Source organism: Corvus cornix, chromosome 13 (assembly GCF_000738735.6).
Source record: "Corvus cornix cornix isolate S_Up_H32 chromosome 13, ASM73873v5, whole genome shotgun sequence".
Taxonomy (NCBI): Eukaryota; Metazoa; Chordata; class Aves; order Passeriformes; family Corvidae; genus Corvus; species Corvus cornix.
In genome coordinates, this window is record NC_046343.1 from 13,321,401 (window position 1) to 13,334,557 (window position 13,157).

The following is a 13,157-nucleotide window of genomic DNA, read 5'->3' on the forward strand; positions in this document are numbered from 1 at the left end:
TGTCATGGCAACTTTAAGATCAGATGGAGTCACAGACATGCAGCTCACCCAGACCTTCTCTCCAGAGAGTGCTTTAGGCACTGCTGTCAGCTGTGGGCTTCCAAGCAATTGCTCTCTGCCAGCTCTTTGCCTTCCAGGGGAGTTGAGTGCAGATCCCTGGTCTCAGGGTGCTTCTAGAGAGCGTCCCCATTGCACACCTTGCTCCAGAGCCTCCCCATTGCATACCTTTCTCTGGAGCCTCCCCGCTGCCCACCTTGCCCCTCCCCGCTGCCCTGTCCCCCCAAGCACAGGCACCCCTTGCAGGCTCTCCTGTGGAGCTGTGGTCCCCAGAGCCTGTCCCCAGACCAAAGGCCTCCCCTGTGTCACCGAGCCAGCTCTGCAAGTCAAGCCTGGGAATCTGGTTCGTTAGCTCTTGGCAATGCCACCCCCCCAAATGTCATGGCATGCAGAAATCTATGAAAACCAGAGGCCTGGGACATGTGTTTTTGTTTGTTTGCATGTGCCAACATTTCCAATGGCTCAGAAATGTGTGCCTGTGAAAGCTGCATGTGTGTTATTCATTTAGGATTATTTTCGGTCCTTATAATAGGAGGCTCATTTTATCCTTTTGAAAGCTCTGGAGCAGAGATGATCACAGCCCAAAAGCCTGCCATGGCTGTAAACAACATCTGAGCTCTTCTGTCTCTCCTTGGAAAATGGTCCCACCAAGGAGTGGAAGGGTTTTCACTCTGTGCTCGTGTCAGATACATAGATAAAGAGGCAGCTCATTTCTCTAGACTCCTTTGTAAACCCCAGCCAAGATTTTTACATTCTGATTCATGCAAATCCGATCATCTGATCAAAGTAACACGTGCTACCTCCCAGGAACTCAGGCCCTGCTGGCTGGGCCACGGCCCATCCATCGCACACCATCGCCTTCCCCTGGTTCCTGACGCCGCTCCCTCCAGCCTTGCACACAAATCCCTCTGGCCGGCAGCAGCTCCAGGCCCGTGCTGTGGTCACCTCCCAGCTGGCCATGGCGGGCTCTGCTCCAAACCAGCCACCACAGGGGCTGCTCCCAGCTGACTCTGCACAACCTCACAACACTCTGGGCCAGCCTTTCCCTTCACCCTCGCTGCTCCACCCATGCCAGAGCTGCTGGTGGCACCTCTCTCCTGGGCAGTGATAGTGGTGTACCCCAAAATGGGCACGTCTCTGGATCCCCAAGCTGCAAAGTTTTAGGGTGAAATTTCCCAATTACAAATTTCTCCCATGGTTACCATAGCTCATTGCATTCACCCGGGGCATAAGCAGGTTCAGAATTCCCTCTTTGGCAGAAATAAACGGCCCTTCCAAGACTGGGATTGCACAAGCAGCTGAAAACACATCCCAAGGGAGGAACAAGCCCTCAGCTGGGAAGGGGAATGTCAGCATCACCTGCAGTGCTTCCCCCCCAGCTGGGTCATGCTGTCCTGCATCCAGGACATCCCTCAGAACACACCGCGAGCCTCGGGATGCCTGCGCTGCTTAACCGAGGAGGAAACTCCCATCAGAGGCTTTGGTGCGGTTACGTCTTCTGTTATTCCTGGCCGCTGCGGTTGTTTTTTTCAAAACAAAGGCAGTGTTTTCTATCCTTTAGGCCTGAGCAGACCAATTCATCTCTCTTTAGATGGGTTTGATGTGGCTTGGGAAACTCAACCGGTTGTTTTCCAAGCCTAGCATAACTCAGTTCTGCTTCCTGTGGCTCAGCCACGGGTCCTCCAGCCTGGCAGCCACTGGGATGTGCAGACAGTTACCCTTTAGTCTGCTCCAAAACTGGGGATCAGCCCTTGCCCAGGCAGGTGTCAGCCACCTTCACGCTGTACCGGTTGGTCTAAACTTTCCATAATTTTCTGAGTAGAAACGAGTCCCACCCACAACAAACACAGTCAGGGACTGGTCACCACCAGCCCAGAGCTCACAGCTTGGCTCATCTGTATCAGTAACCACTAAATTCACAGGCCTTGATGGCCACGGAGCCCTCAGTATGTGCCAGACCTTGCTGAGGGACAGGGACTCTGTGGAGGATGCTCACAGTGTGGATCTCCTTGGGCTGGCACCTTAACACAGGCACTGCAAGCTTAAAATGCCACAGGAGAAAGGAAACTGCGTCCTGAGCTTTGTCCCCATCAGCCAGGATTCAGCCTCTGATAAAAGGGGGGGCAGAAGGAGGGCAGCACGAATGGGTAGGACAGGGAGAAGGCTTGGGCTCTGGAAAAGGGTCCATCCAGGACCTCGGTGAGTGGAGAGAGGAAGCTTTTGCCAAAGAAACAGCAAACTGCCATAGGATTGACGTTTCAGTGGGGGGCTCAAATCAGTTTCAACTGACAAATAGGCAGGGGAGACTTTCTTATACATCACATAATTGTTTTCTACTTTCAAAGTGAAGCTTCTATTTCTCTTTTTTCCCCTATGAAATCACATGTATTAAAAGAAATTAAAGAAATCCTTAATAGGGTGAATTAAATGTCTCTGGTAAACCCAAATCACTCCACTCAGTACTTTGTCTCACTTAAAAAGAAAAAAAAAGAAAAGTTTCAGTTTGACCTGGTTTTTCCTCCCTAATTTTTCAGCTCACACTGTTGGAAATAACAGTCTACATAGGTTACATCATTTGTGAGGAATCTCCTCTCATCTGTCTCCAAATGAATAACAACAAACATTCAAAAAATAATTGAAGTTTTATATATATCCCTTGGCCATTCAGGTGGTATGGCTGGCACGAGACATAGGCACTTTAAACAGCTGTTGTGAATCTTAAGTATAAACTTCCACCCTTTGGCACAGCACCAGGAAATTATGCATAGGAATATACCTGCTCTGCCTAGCAGCAGACACAAACCACGATGTGCAATGCCTTGAGAGTGGACAGCAGAGAAAAGCTGTTTTCCTGGGGGACACCCCTGCTTTGTGTGACCCTTTTCCCTCTGTTGGATGAGTGTGACTGAGCAGGGCTCGGGGCTGTGCAGGGAGTGTTGCCAAAAGGCAGCTGCTGGCCGAGAGGGGCAGATCAGGCCCTGCTGGGGTGCTCCAGGTCAGAGCCTGCCGTGGCACCCGTGTTTGCATCAACACAGAATGGAACAACTCTGCTGTTGAGCAGGAAAGACCACACCAACTTTGGGGTTCCAGCTACAGGGATGTGAACCTAGTCACCTGCTCCACTGACAGCTCTGTGGGCCAGGGCAGCTTGGCAGAGGGCTGGAAGACACCTTGCACGGGGACCAGGACACTCTTTGTCCTCTTGGCCAGTGGTAAGCCTCAGGCAGGGCACAACAGCACCATGGTGAAGGGTTTGCCCTACTTGGACCAGACACTGAGCCTAGCTGAGCTGTGACCACTGACCCTTCACCCTCACAGGGACAGCAGGGGAGATTGCCCCACTCAGAAGGTCTCACCAAACAGCTCTGGTTTGTGCAACACGCTCAAGAAACTTCCTTGGACCCACCAAGTTTTCCTCTTGGTCTCAGTGGCTGCTGCACCCAACAAAGCCAAGCCTGCTGTTATCCCATGGTGCCTCTCTCCGATCTCAGCTATGGAAACACTGTGACAAGCCCAGCAGTGCTTCTGAGGCAGCGGCTCCAATACGCTTTTATTAAAGCCAGTCAAGCAGAGCACTGGTTAAAGCGTGCCCACCCAGAGCTCCGTACACATGAATGCCATCACTCATGTTTCGTCCCTCGCTCTTGAGGAGAATCCCACAATAGCAATTAAATCCTCATTAACAATCTACAATTATAAAGTAAATCAAATGTAATAGCCTACATGGGAAATCTCAGCTCCTATTCAGGGCGACCGAAGACTTTCTGAAAGGACAAAATGAGGTTGAACACGACAGATGAGTTACTTCTCTGGTCTGGAGGCCAGAGAGGGACCTGTCCAGTGGGACTGTTGACAGCCACCTACAACCAGCCCGTGGCCTGAGCCCCGAGCACGGCCCAGGGCAGGAGCACCCTGGGCCTGCCCCAAGCACAGGGCTGTCCCTCACTGGGCATGGGATGGATTTCCCCTATTTGTGCTCATTCCTTGAACGTCTCCTACCCAGAGCACCCTTCTGTCCAACGTGAAGGTCCTCTGAAGGGGATCTGGTGTGAATTCTTCTCATCTTTGCCCCTGCTTTTGTTGTTAATAAAGCCTGAAAGCAGATGTTCAAACACAAACGCTTAATGTGCACCATTAGCCAACAAATCCCTCCAGCGTCACCTAATCCAGGTGAGCATCAGATCTCCTCACCACACAGACTTTTCACAGCCTGAGGAACCTGTCCCACTGCTGTCCAGGAAACACTCTTGTAAACCAATGACACGAGGGACAGAGGCCCCAACTATTGCACAGCTCCTCACTCCCATGTGCCAGTCTCCAAACTCAGTGGGCATTGTGGGACAGGCAGCAGATCCTCCCTGGTTGCTCCCAGCCTCAGAGCAGATCCCTTCTGCCCAGACTTCTCCAGCCTTTACTGCTCCCACCCCTTTGAACTTCTCCAATGGCAAACAAGCCCTGTCGTTCTAACAGTGAAACCATCAGGGCCGTGGGCCATGGGCCATGGCAATATTTCAAGGAGAAAAAAGGCACCCATAAAATATTTCTCACTCTGGAAATCAACTGGGTGTCTCCTCTTGGAGGTACTAATATAGCAAATCTCCAGCTGCTCCCAGTCCTCCACCCCAGCACTCCTCTGAACTTTCCCCAAATCCTTCCCACATGAATCAATCTGAAGACAAAGCTGGCAAAGCCTTCCAGCCCCCACCAACCAATTCCACCACTGGGTCCTGCTTTTGTGCCTGTCTCCAGGTGCACCAGGAGAGCAGCTCCCAGTAATCCACTGGGACAGGGGCTGTTGAGTGACGTCCTGTGCTTAGCTGGGGGTGAGGCATCACCTGCGCAGCTGCCCAGCTTCTCCTGAAGCAGCATGGAGTGACCCTGCTTAGCACTGCTCATTTTTCTCTAGGCTTGCAAGGTTTGGAGATTGGTTCAGATAAGCATCCTCAAGCTTGCATGCTTATCTGCACCATCTCCCAAACAGCTTTGATCTGCAGGATTTGGCTGCAGCTCTCAAAGTTATCTTGGGAAAGCTTGTTCTGGGGAGAGTCATTCTCCTGATTAACAAGAAAAAGCTTTCCTAGCGGCTTTGAGCATTTCCAGCCCTGGCTGTAACCAGGGAGTGAAGCCATGTCTGCACACAGAGAGAAGGAACAGCCAAGTGAGCTTCTTAAAACTCCACTTGGGCTCCGTTGCCATTCCAGCTAAAATCTGAGGTCGGTTATTTCATCTTGCTTCTTTTCCCCACTTTCTGCTTGTGGGGCACTTCACACCTCCCATATCCTGTGCAGAATTCCTGGGAGGAAAGGCAGCTGGACTGACCAGGGAAGCAAGTCACTGGATGGGCTGGGTGAACCATGCAGGAGATGGATTTGTCCGGCTGAAGGCAAATTTAAAAGGCCCAATATTGAATTAAACAGCTGAAAGCAAGAGCCCCTCTAAAGCCTCCAATGAAGGAAACACAAGCCACACATAAGCACGTGTTAATGCAGTCAGATACTCATTTTCCAGTTCACTTTCTGCTTGGCCTCAGCTTTAGGAAATATTCCTCGGACTGAAAAGTATCAAACGTGCTGCTCTTGAAAAACAGCGGTGTGGATTCCCTCACCCTCAGCCCACCATCACCCCACTGGGAATCTTCCTTGTGAGAACAACCAGGGAGGAAGATGGTATTAAGGAATAGGAGGAACTACAGAATCAGCAATGAAGTTTATAGTGGGGAAACTACCCTGAGCATTTCCTGCTGGCCTCGCATAAAGGATAAATATGCATTAAAAAAACACTACTCAGGGAGGGGAAAGAAGTGTGAACAGCAAAAATATGTACAGATGTTTTAAATAATTTTTTTTTAATTGTTGAGGCAGTAATACTTGGTTCATGGAACTGCAATATACAGAGAGGTGAAATAAATAGCTTATATATATATAATATATATAATATAGCTGGTTTTAAAATATTCCCTTATCATTGGTGTACTAGGTCATCTTGTAGTCACTTGAATGTAGTTAGCAGCATTCTCCAGAAGTGAGCAGGATGCAGGATCACGGAGCCGTGACTCCCTATGTCGTCAGGAAGGTTACAGAGGATCGATGCGCCGAGAGCTCCACGGGCCTCACTCCCTGCAGCTCCCACTGCCTGTCCTGGCCGGGGGGCAGCAGGCAATAAATAGATTACTGCAAACCGGCACTTGGCGGGGCAGGGTCTCAGTAACTTTGGGAAAGACCTTTGGTTTTCTTTGGTTTTATTTATTTATTTTTAATATTTTTTTTTTTTTTCCCTCTGGGGATATGCTTGAAAAGTTGTCCTTTCCAAAAAAGCAAAATAAGCACCTGTGTGTCATCAACAACAAGAAGTCAATTTAAATAGAGCAGTTCATTTCATTTTTCAAGTCACAATAAATCCCGAACAGCCTTCCCCAGCATTTGCCACCTAGTCTTTTATTAATTTTTTTTATTTTTATTTTTTTTAAACACAATGTACAAAAATAGAACTTCTTCCTTATTTTTAATGTAAAAATATTCCTCTGGTGCAGTTTTTTTTTTTTTTTTTCTTTTTGTGATTCCTTATTGTGACACTGTTTTTGTCTGGTTTTAGCTGGGGTTGGTGGGTCGTATTCTCTTAGTCCTCTTGGTGACTGTTGTGTACTTGAAAGGTTTCTGTATCTCCATTTGCCCCTTTGGGTATCTCTTCATAAAATGTACATCTTGCTGATTTTCCCGGGTCTTGGGCCCTTTCCGTGGCCTCCCTTTTTTGGTGAATCCAACATACCAGCCTGAATATTTTGCAGACATCAGTGCCGTGTAGTTGTTTTCCAGGACTTTTTCAATGAAGACACACTCCTTACTGGTGCCATCAGGCTGAAAAAGGAAAAAAAAAAAAAAAAAAAAAAAAAAATAAATTATCCAAATGCAAGCTCAGTGACCAAAACGCAATTTGGCATAAATAAAATCATCACATCTGGACCTCTTTTTTGGTTCAAACATTGTTAATAAGAGCCATAATAAGCATCAGCTGAAATTGAATTTTTTTTTTTTTTTAAGCATGAAAGCGTGAGGTCATAATTTCTTTTTTTTAATGCTCTTATCCAAGGGGAGAAAAATTTTTCAAAGACAACAGTTACGTTTATCCAGTCCAGTGCCTTCAACTGCAAGCAAAGCAAGACATACAGCTTTGCTTTTTTCCATTAGGGAAAGAGGATGAATTGAACTTGTGCCAGGGAAACATCATGCTTAGTCAGAAAAAACCCAAACCCAGAATCTCATACGGACCAAACAACAGCGTTTCCCCTTCCACCCCTCACTGCTGATGTTTTCTGAAATACCTTATGGGCTTGCACACACAACTACCCAAATCCCACTAAAATCATTACAAGCCTCAGTCTAAGCCTCCACAGCAGTTTGAAAACCCTGCCCCACCTCATCCCAGTGCAGCCCCTGGCAGATGGAGCACACGTGGTGCTCCAGGGCAGAGCCAGGGAGGTGCTGGAGCCGCTGAGGTCCCCGGCCCCACTCCGGTCCCTGGGACCCTGGAGGGCCCTGAAGTCAGAGGTTATTTTGGAGAGGTGTTGCACACCCCAGGCTCGGCTCTGACTCCCAACCCTGAGTGACATCAGCAGGGGAACAGGCTGTTCCCACCCCGGAATGGTTCCCAGATGGGATGGCATCACCCTGGCACTCCGATGCCACTGTGGCTGGGGCAACACGTGGCAGTGAGTTCTCAGCCACCCCAGTGCTGCTGACGGAGAGGGGATGGGCCAGTGCCTGGTTTTACAGCTCTGCTCTCCTGGGGGGGGGGGGTTTGTTTGGAAGAGGGTTTAATTTCTGGTGGCACAGGGGGCTTGGCCCTTCCCCTTTGGCAGCCCTTCCATCTCAGACTGAAAGCAGCCACCCAGAGCTCCCAGAGCTGGCTGAGAAAGCCACATCCCTGAAGTATTTTCCTCCTCGCAGAGGGAGCCAAGATTAGCACTGAACTGGAGGTTTCTGACCATGACCATTCACCCCACAGCTGAATGCCCACCTCCCTGGGACTCCTTTCCCCATGGAGCCACGGGAAAGATTTTGGCAAACTGGGCTCAGCTCAGCCTGGAGATCAAGGCTACCACACCCAGAACCGGGCTGTGAACACGGCAGAACACGGATCTCTGCATTCAGGACTCTCACACAGCACACACAGCACTGGAGGGAGTGACAGCATCACACAACAGCATCTTCAAGTCCTTCAGCACAGAGGAAATTCTCACCCATAACCTTCTGCCAGAACACCTCTCCTGTAACTGCTGAGTTACTGGTGCTGCACCTAGAATGTCACGTGTCATGTGCACTGGCACTTTGACTTATGCATCAGAAGATATTAAGGAATAGATACAGGATAAGTAGGTGTGAACCATCACACAGGACTTCATTTAGTGCTCAGCAAAGCCAAAGGAGGGATTTCCATAACAGCCCTGTTCAGCTTCCCACTGAAATCAAATGAGTTTTTCAGAATGGCAGGCCTACATATGCTACTATTAAACTCTCCCCTCCTAAACTAAACACTGTCAGACCCTCTCAGTCTTTAGCCACTTCAGCCATCATGTCCCAGGGGGGACAGGAAAGTTGCAGCAGCGTGAGCTGCTCAGCCCCCAGCCCCGGCTCTGTGCAGGGGCTCCTCTGGGCACGACACTGGGGCGAGGAGCCGAGCCCTGCATGGTCCCCATCCCTTCCCCAAGGACAGCCCCTCCAGGGGAGCCACCCCTGGTGCTGCACAACCACTGTGGAGTTTGCTGCAGTTTGTGGGAAGGGCAGGGGACCATGGAACAGGAGGGAGCCCCTCTGGGCTGTGCTGCACAGGCTTCCCTGCACCCCTGAGCCCTGAATACCCACGAGAGGGGAACCATCAGGCACCCAGGTAACCCAGGCTGGAGGCACATGGGCAGCAACAGAGGAAAGCCAGGACGGGTTGTCCAGCACCAGCTCCCAGGACCAGCCATTCCTCCAGGACTTAATGCCTTTGGCAGAGCTTCAGTTCCATCCGTGGGACAGAAGGTGAAGTTTGCCCTAAGTCAGCACTGCACCCTCCTGCCTCGAGGCTTTCGGCACCAGGGAAGGTCTCATTAAGAGGGCAAAGGAAATTCTGGCAACTTTTGCAACAACTCAGCTAATCCAGGACCTGTACAGGGGTCTGCCACAGGACCAGCAGTCTCCATCCTGGATAGGCACAAAGGTCCTCATTTTACCATCCACAACTGGAAGCTCACAAATGCTTTAATGAACAGCAGAACTGGGCAAAGCTCAGTGGTTCCAGTTCCTGGGGGTGTCATTCTCCAAGTCCTGGGTTTGATCAAAGCCACATGAGTGGCAAAGGGGGAAATCAGTCAACACCACAGGGTTCCACCAGATTTCAATGGGAAGCCATAAAACCAGCTCCAGGTTTCTCAGGGCTCAGCCCACTACAAACCCTTCCCCAGTGAGTGGAGAATTTTTAAACAATACCATGGCTGAGATTCAAATCCACCCAAACCCAGGTGCCTGTGAACCGACCGGATCCATACCGCAGGGGGAGCAGGTAATTGGAAGGGTTGTTCCCCCCATGCTCAGGGAAAGGGACTGGATTTGAGCCCTGACCTTGTTGCTAGGAGAATTAAGGCTTTTTCATGCAATTTGGGAGGTTTCCGCTTGTACTGCAATGTCAGTTTTTCACGGAAAATGAAGACTGGAATGAAAAGAAAACATGTGTGTAGGAGGGGGAACTTATTCTATTAATAACAAAAAAGTATTTACTTATACCTTCAAATCTGCCAACAGAGCCTAAGACGGAGACAGGAGGTGGAGGAATAACAAGGTGCAACTTCAGGCCAACCTCAGGGCTAATTTGAAGTAAACAAGGAGCATGAGATAAAATAACTTTGTTCTGGAAGAGGAAGAGCTAAATGGTTTGATAACATGAAATTACAGCAACATTACAAGTACCTAGAGATAAATCAGGATAAGGACCTCACTTCCCCAAGCAGAGCATTCCTGTACGTGCTAAGACACGTCACAGACACACAAATGATTTTCAAATACTGACAAGATCATTTTACAGCTTCCCTTGTAATCCCCAACAGGATAAATCATTCACACAAGTTACCTACACCATGAAGAGCTGTACCCACAGCAATCTATTAGGGGAAAAATCAATTTGTAAGGGTTTTCAATAATTTTTAGCATCAGGTGCCCAACACTTAAAATTTAACCAGTTCCCTATTTAAGCCATAGCAAATCACTCCTTGGGTCTGTCAGCCATCCCCTCTCTCCTCCGAAGAGAGGGGGTGAAAGAGGAAAGGGAGACAGCTTTGGCCAAGCATCACTCCCTGCTCCAGCCACGGGCTCACCCTTCCCCAGGAGCTCGGGGTGCGAACGACCCAGGGCTGCCCCCTCCGTCACCAACGCCAGCCAGGAGCTGCTGCCAAGGCACATTTCATACACAGTGCGCTGGCAGGGGTGCACCCTGCAGAGCACTCACCCGCCAGAACATGGAGCTTTATGTTTTCGACTGATTCTTTACAATGAAGACGTTCTTGAAAGCCCCAGAGCTGTACAGGGGCTGCCTGGCCCAGGGTGATGGTCTGGCCACACGACAGAGAGGTCCCACACCCAGCCCCACGTCCCTGTCCCCTCCCAGGGCAGGAGCGAGGGCTTCACGTGCTCCATGTGTGTGCTCCTGCCTTTTGCCCTCACCCTCCCACTGGCAGCAGCTCCAGGCATGCTCCCTGCTCAGAGCAGGACGCAGCAGAGGCACAACCCTGCTCCTGCAAAGGCTCTCTGCAAGGCAGCACCTGGGACCAGCCACCACCAAATTGCTGGCGTTGGCCCAGGGGCTGCAGCCTGGCCATGCAACGAGGCCGTGCCACCTTGCAGGTCAGTTCTTTGCAAAGAAATAATTCAGAGCATTTTTTTCTTTAAACAGCCCCCAACAGCTTTGGGAAGATGTGGTATCTGTTAGCCAAATTTCTGATAAATGCCTTATAAGATGCCTGATCTAAATGCCACCCTCCAGGGAAACCTCTGGGGCGTGGCCCTGGCAGAGCGAAGGGAAAGCACAGCCTGAGCAGCACCAAGGGCTGGCTCCAGCAGAGCGGCTCCTGGAACAAGGGCTGGGAGCAGCCCCGGTGGCTGTGGGTCACTGCCCCGTGCCAGGGCAGGGACCTGGGTGGTGCCAGAGTTTTTATAGAGCAGCATCACAGCAGCAGCACCCACCCAAGGCTCACCCTCCAGTAAAGGGTATCCCGAGGGTTTCTGCACCGTGGGCCAGCTCCAGCCCGCCTGTGGCTGAGGGCAGCAGAGCCGAGGGGGCCACGCTGGGCCAGGGGCGCTCCGAGCTCACCAAGGAGCAGCCCCGGATTGTTTGTGCAGAGCATTTGGCGAGGGGCTCTCTAGTCCTAAACGTGAAACATGTTGAACTGACACTAAAGCAGAATTAAGTGCCAAAGCATTTGCTGCTTCTACAATTACACTCCGGAGCGCTTTGGTGCTCCTGCTCTCCTTTTTATGACCCAACTTGGTCTTATTGTAGTTTGGCTTTCTCGTTTTAAGTTCTCCAAATGGAAAGGATCAAAGAGCTCTTTGTTGTCGTAGCAGGAGCGCTCCTCGGAGCGAGGCATTCCTGCCACGAACAGCTTGCAGCTCAGGGGGAATTCGCGGCAGCTCTGTGCCACCAGCCCGAGCCAAAGCATCAGCAGGTGCAGCAGCCGCCTCCGCCTTCCCCCAGCAGCCTGCCACGCTGAGCCACCTGAGCAGCTCTTTATGGGAAAGGGAGGCCGGGGCAGGTTTTCTCATTTATGCTTCACAAATCTGGCGCACTGGGCACCGGCAAATCCAAACTTCCCTCGGCTTTTACAGCAACAATGAGCTGGCGCGAGCAGCTCGGGTGACACCGCAGAGCGGGGAGAGAAGCTCCAGGACTGAAAAGTTTCTCTCTTTGCAAAGATCAGGGCACAAATTAACCTGCTGTTAGCTAAGCTTGGGTTAAAACATTTCCCCTCCTCAAGCGCTGCTGCAATTAGGAGCTCTCTGGGTGAGCGGCTGGTGATGTGCTGCAAATAACAACAAACCCCAAAGGCCACCAAACACGTCTGCGACAACCCAGGAATGCTGCCTTGGCACAGGGCACGGCAAGCCTCGGCACTGCAAGTGAGAGGGGGGGTGAGTCTCTGTCCAATTATCACCTTTCTGCCAGCTCAGCCTCCAGGCTGGAAGTCAAACTGTGGTGATACCAGCCCTCCGTACCATGCCCCCACCTCCTAAAAAACCTGGAGCAGGGAAAGTTACCACTCAAGCAAAAGGTTTCCAAGAAGGGCACGCACTGAGGCTTTTACAAGGAAAACTGATGAAAATTGACCTTTTCTGCACCCACCCTTCTCTCCCCCGCCAGACAGAGAGACAGACCGACCGAGGGGGTTCCCAAGCACTGGCACCCCACCATGCTGGATTTCATGCCACCCCCAGGTGTCAGGCACTCCTGCTGAGCTCAGCAATCATTTCAAAGGGCTGCAGAACACTTCCCTCGGACACTGACACTGTTAGGTTCACCCAGTGCATTATACAGAAGAAACCCTGCCCTGTGTTTCCTAAATGTCACAGCAGTGACAGCAGGGAAGGCTTGGGTTTTCAGGAGAAGCAGGGCTCAGCAGTCCCTATGAGCTGCTCCTGAAGCGTGCCCAGCTGAGGGCCAAGGGCTGGTGCCCTCAGCACCACTGATAACCCCTGACAGCCCCAGAGCTGTTCACCCAGCACGTGCCCAGGGACATGTGGCTTTCAGAAAGTTCCTTCTCTGCAGTTTTGCACAAGCTCAGCTCAAAGTCAGAGAGGCAGTGCTCGGAGTCTCCTCCAGACTCGCCCCACACGGCTTGGAAAATCCCAAGTAGAAGGAGGCAATACAGGAGCTGTGTTAATGTCACAGCTTTAGCACTGCCCTCTCTCCCCCTTGACACACACACACACCTTTTAAAGGCAGCTCAGAAAACACGATGAGGAGCTGAGCACAGCCCTGCCAGAGCCTGCAGTTCTGGGGTGGGCAGAACCTGCTCACACTAGCCAGCCTGAGTGCTCAGCCAGCCCCGTGCACTTTATGGGCATTATCAGGAC

General features: G+C 51.0%; 1 protein-coding gene across 1 annotated transcript in view; it reads right to left on the reverse strand.

Moving 5' to 3' along the window:
* Positions 1-6,567: 6,567 nt before the first annotated feature.
* Positions 6,568-13,157, reverse strand: part of FGF18 (fibroblast growth factor 18) — a 67,765-nt gene continuing 61,175 nt past the window's right edge. Inside the window, exon 5 of the mRNA XM_010410142.4 lies at positions 6,568-6,911. Coding sequence (XP_010408444.1) covers positions 6,645-6,911 — 267 coding nt within the window. The 3' untranslated portion in view covers positions 6,568-6,644. The remainder of the gene's footprint in view (positions 6,912-13,157) is intronic.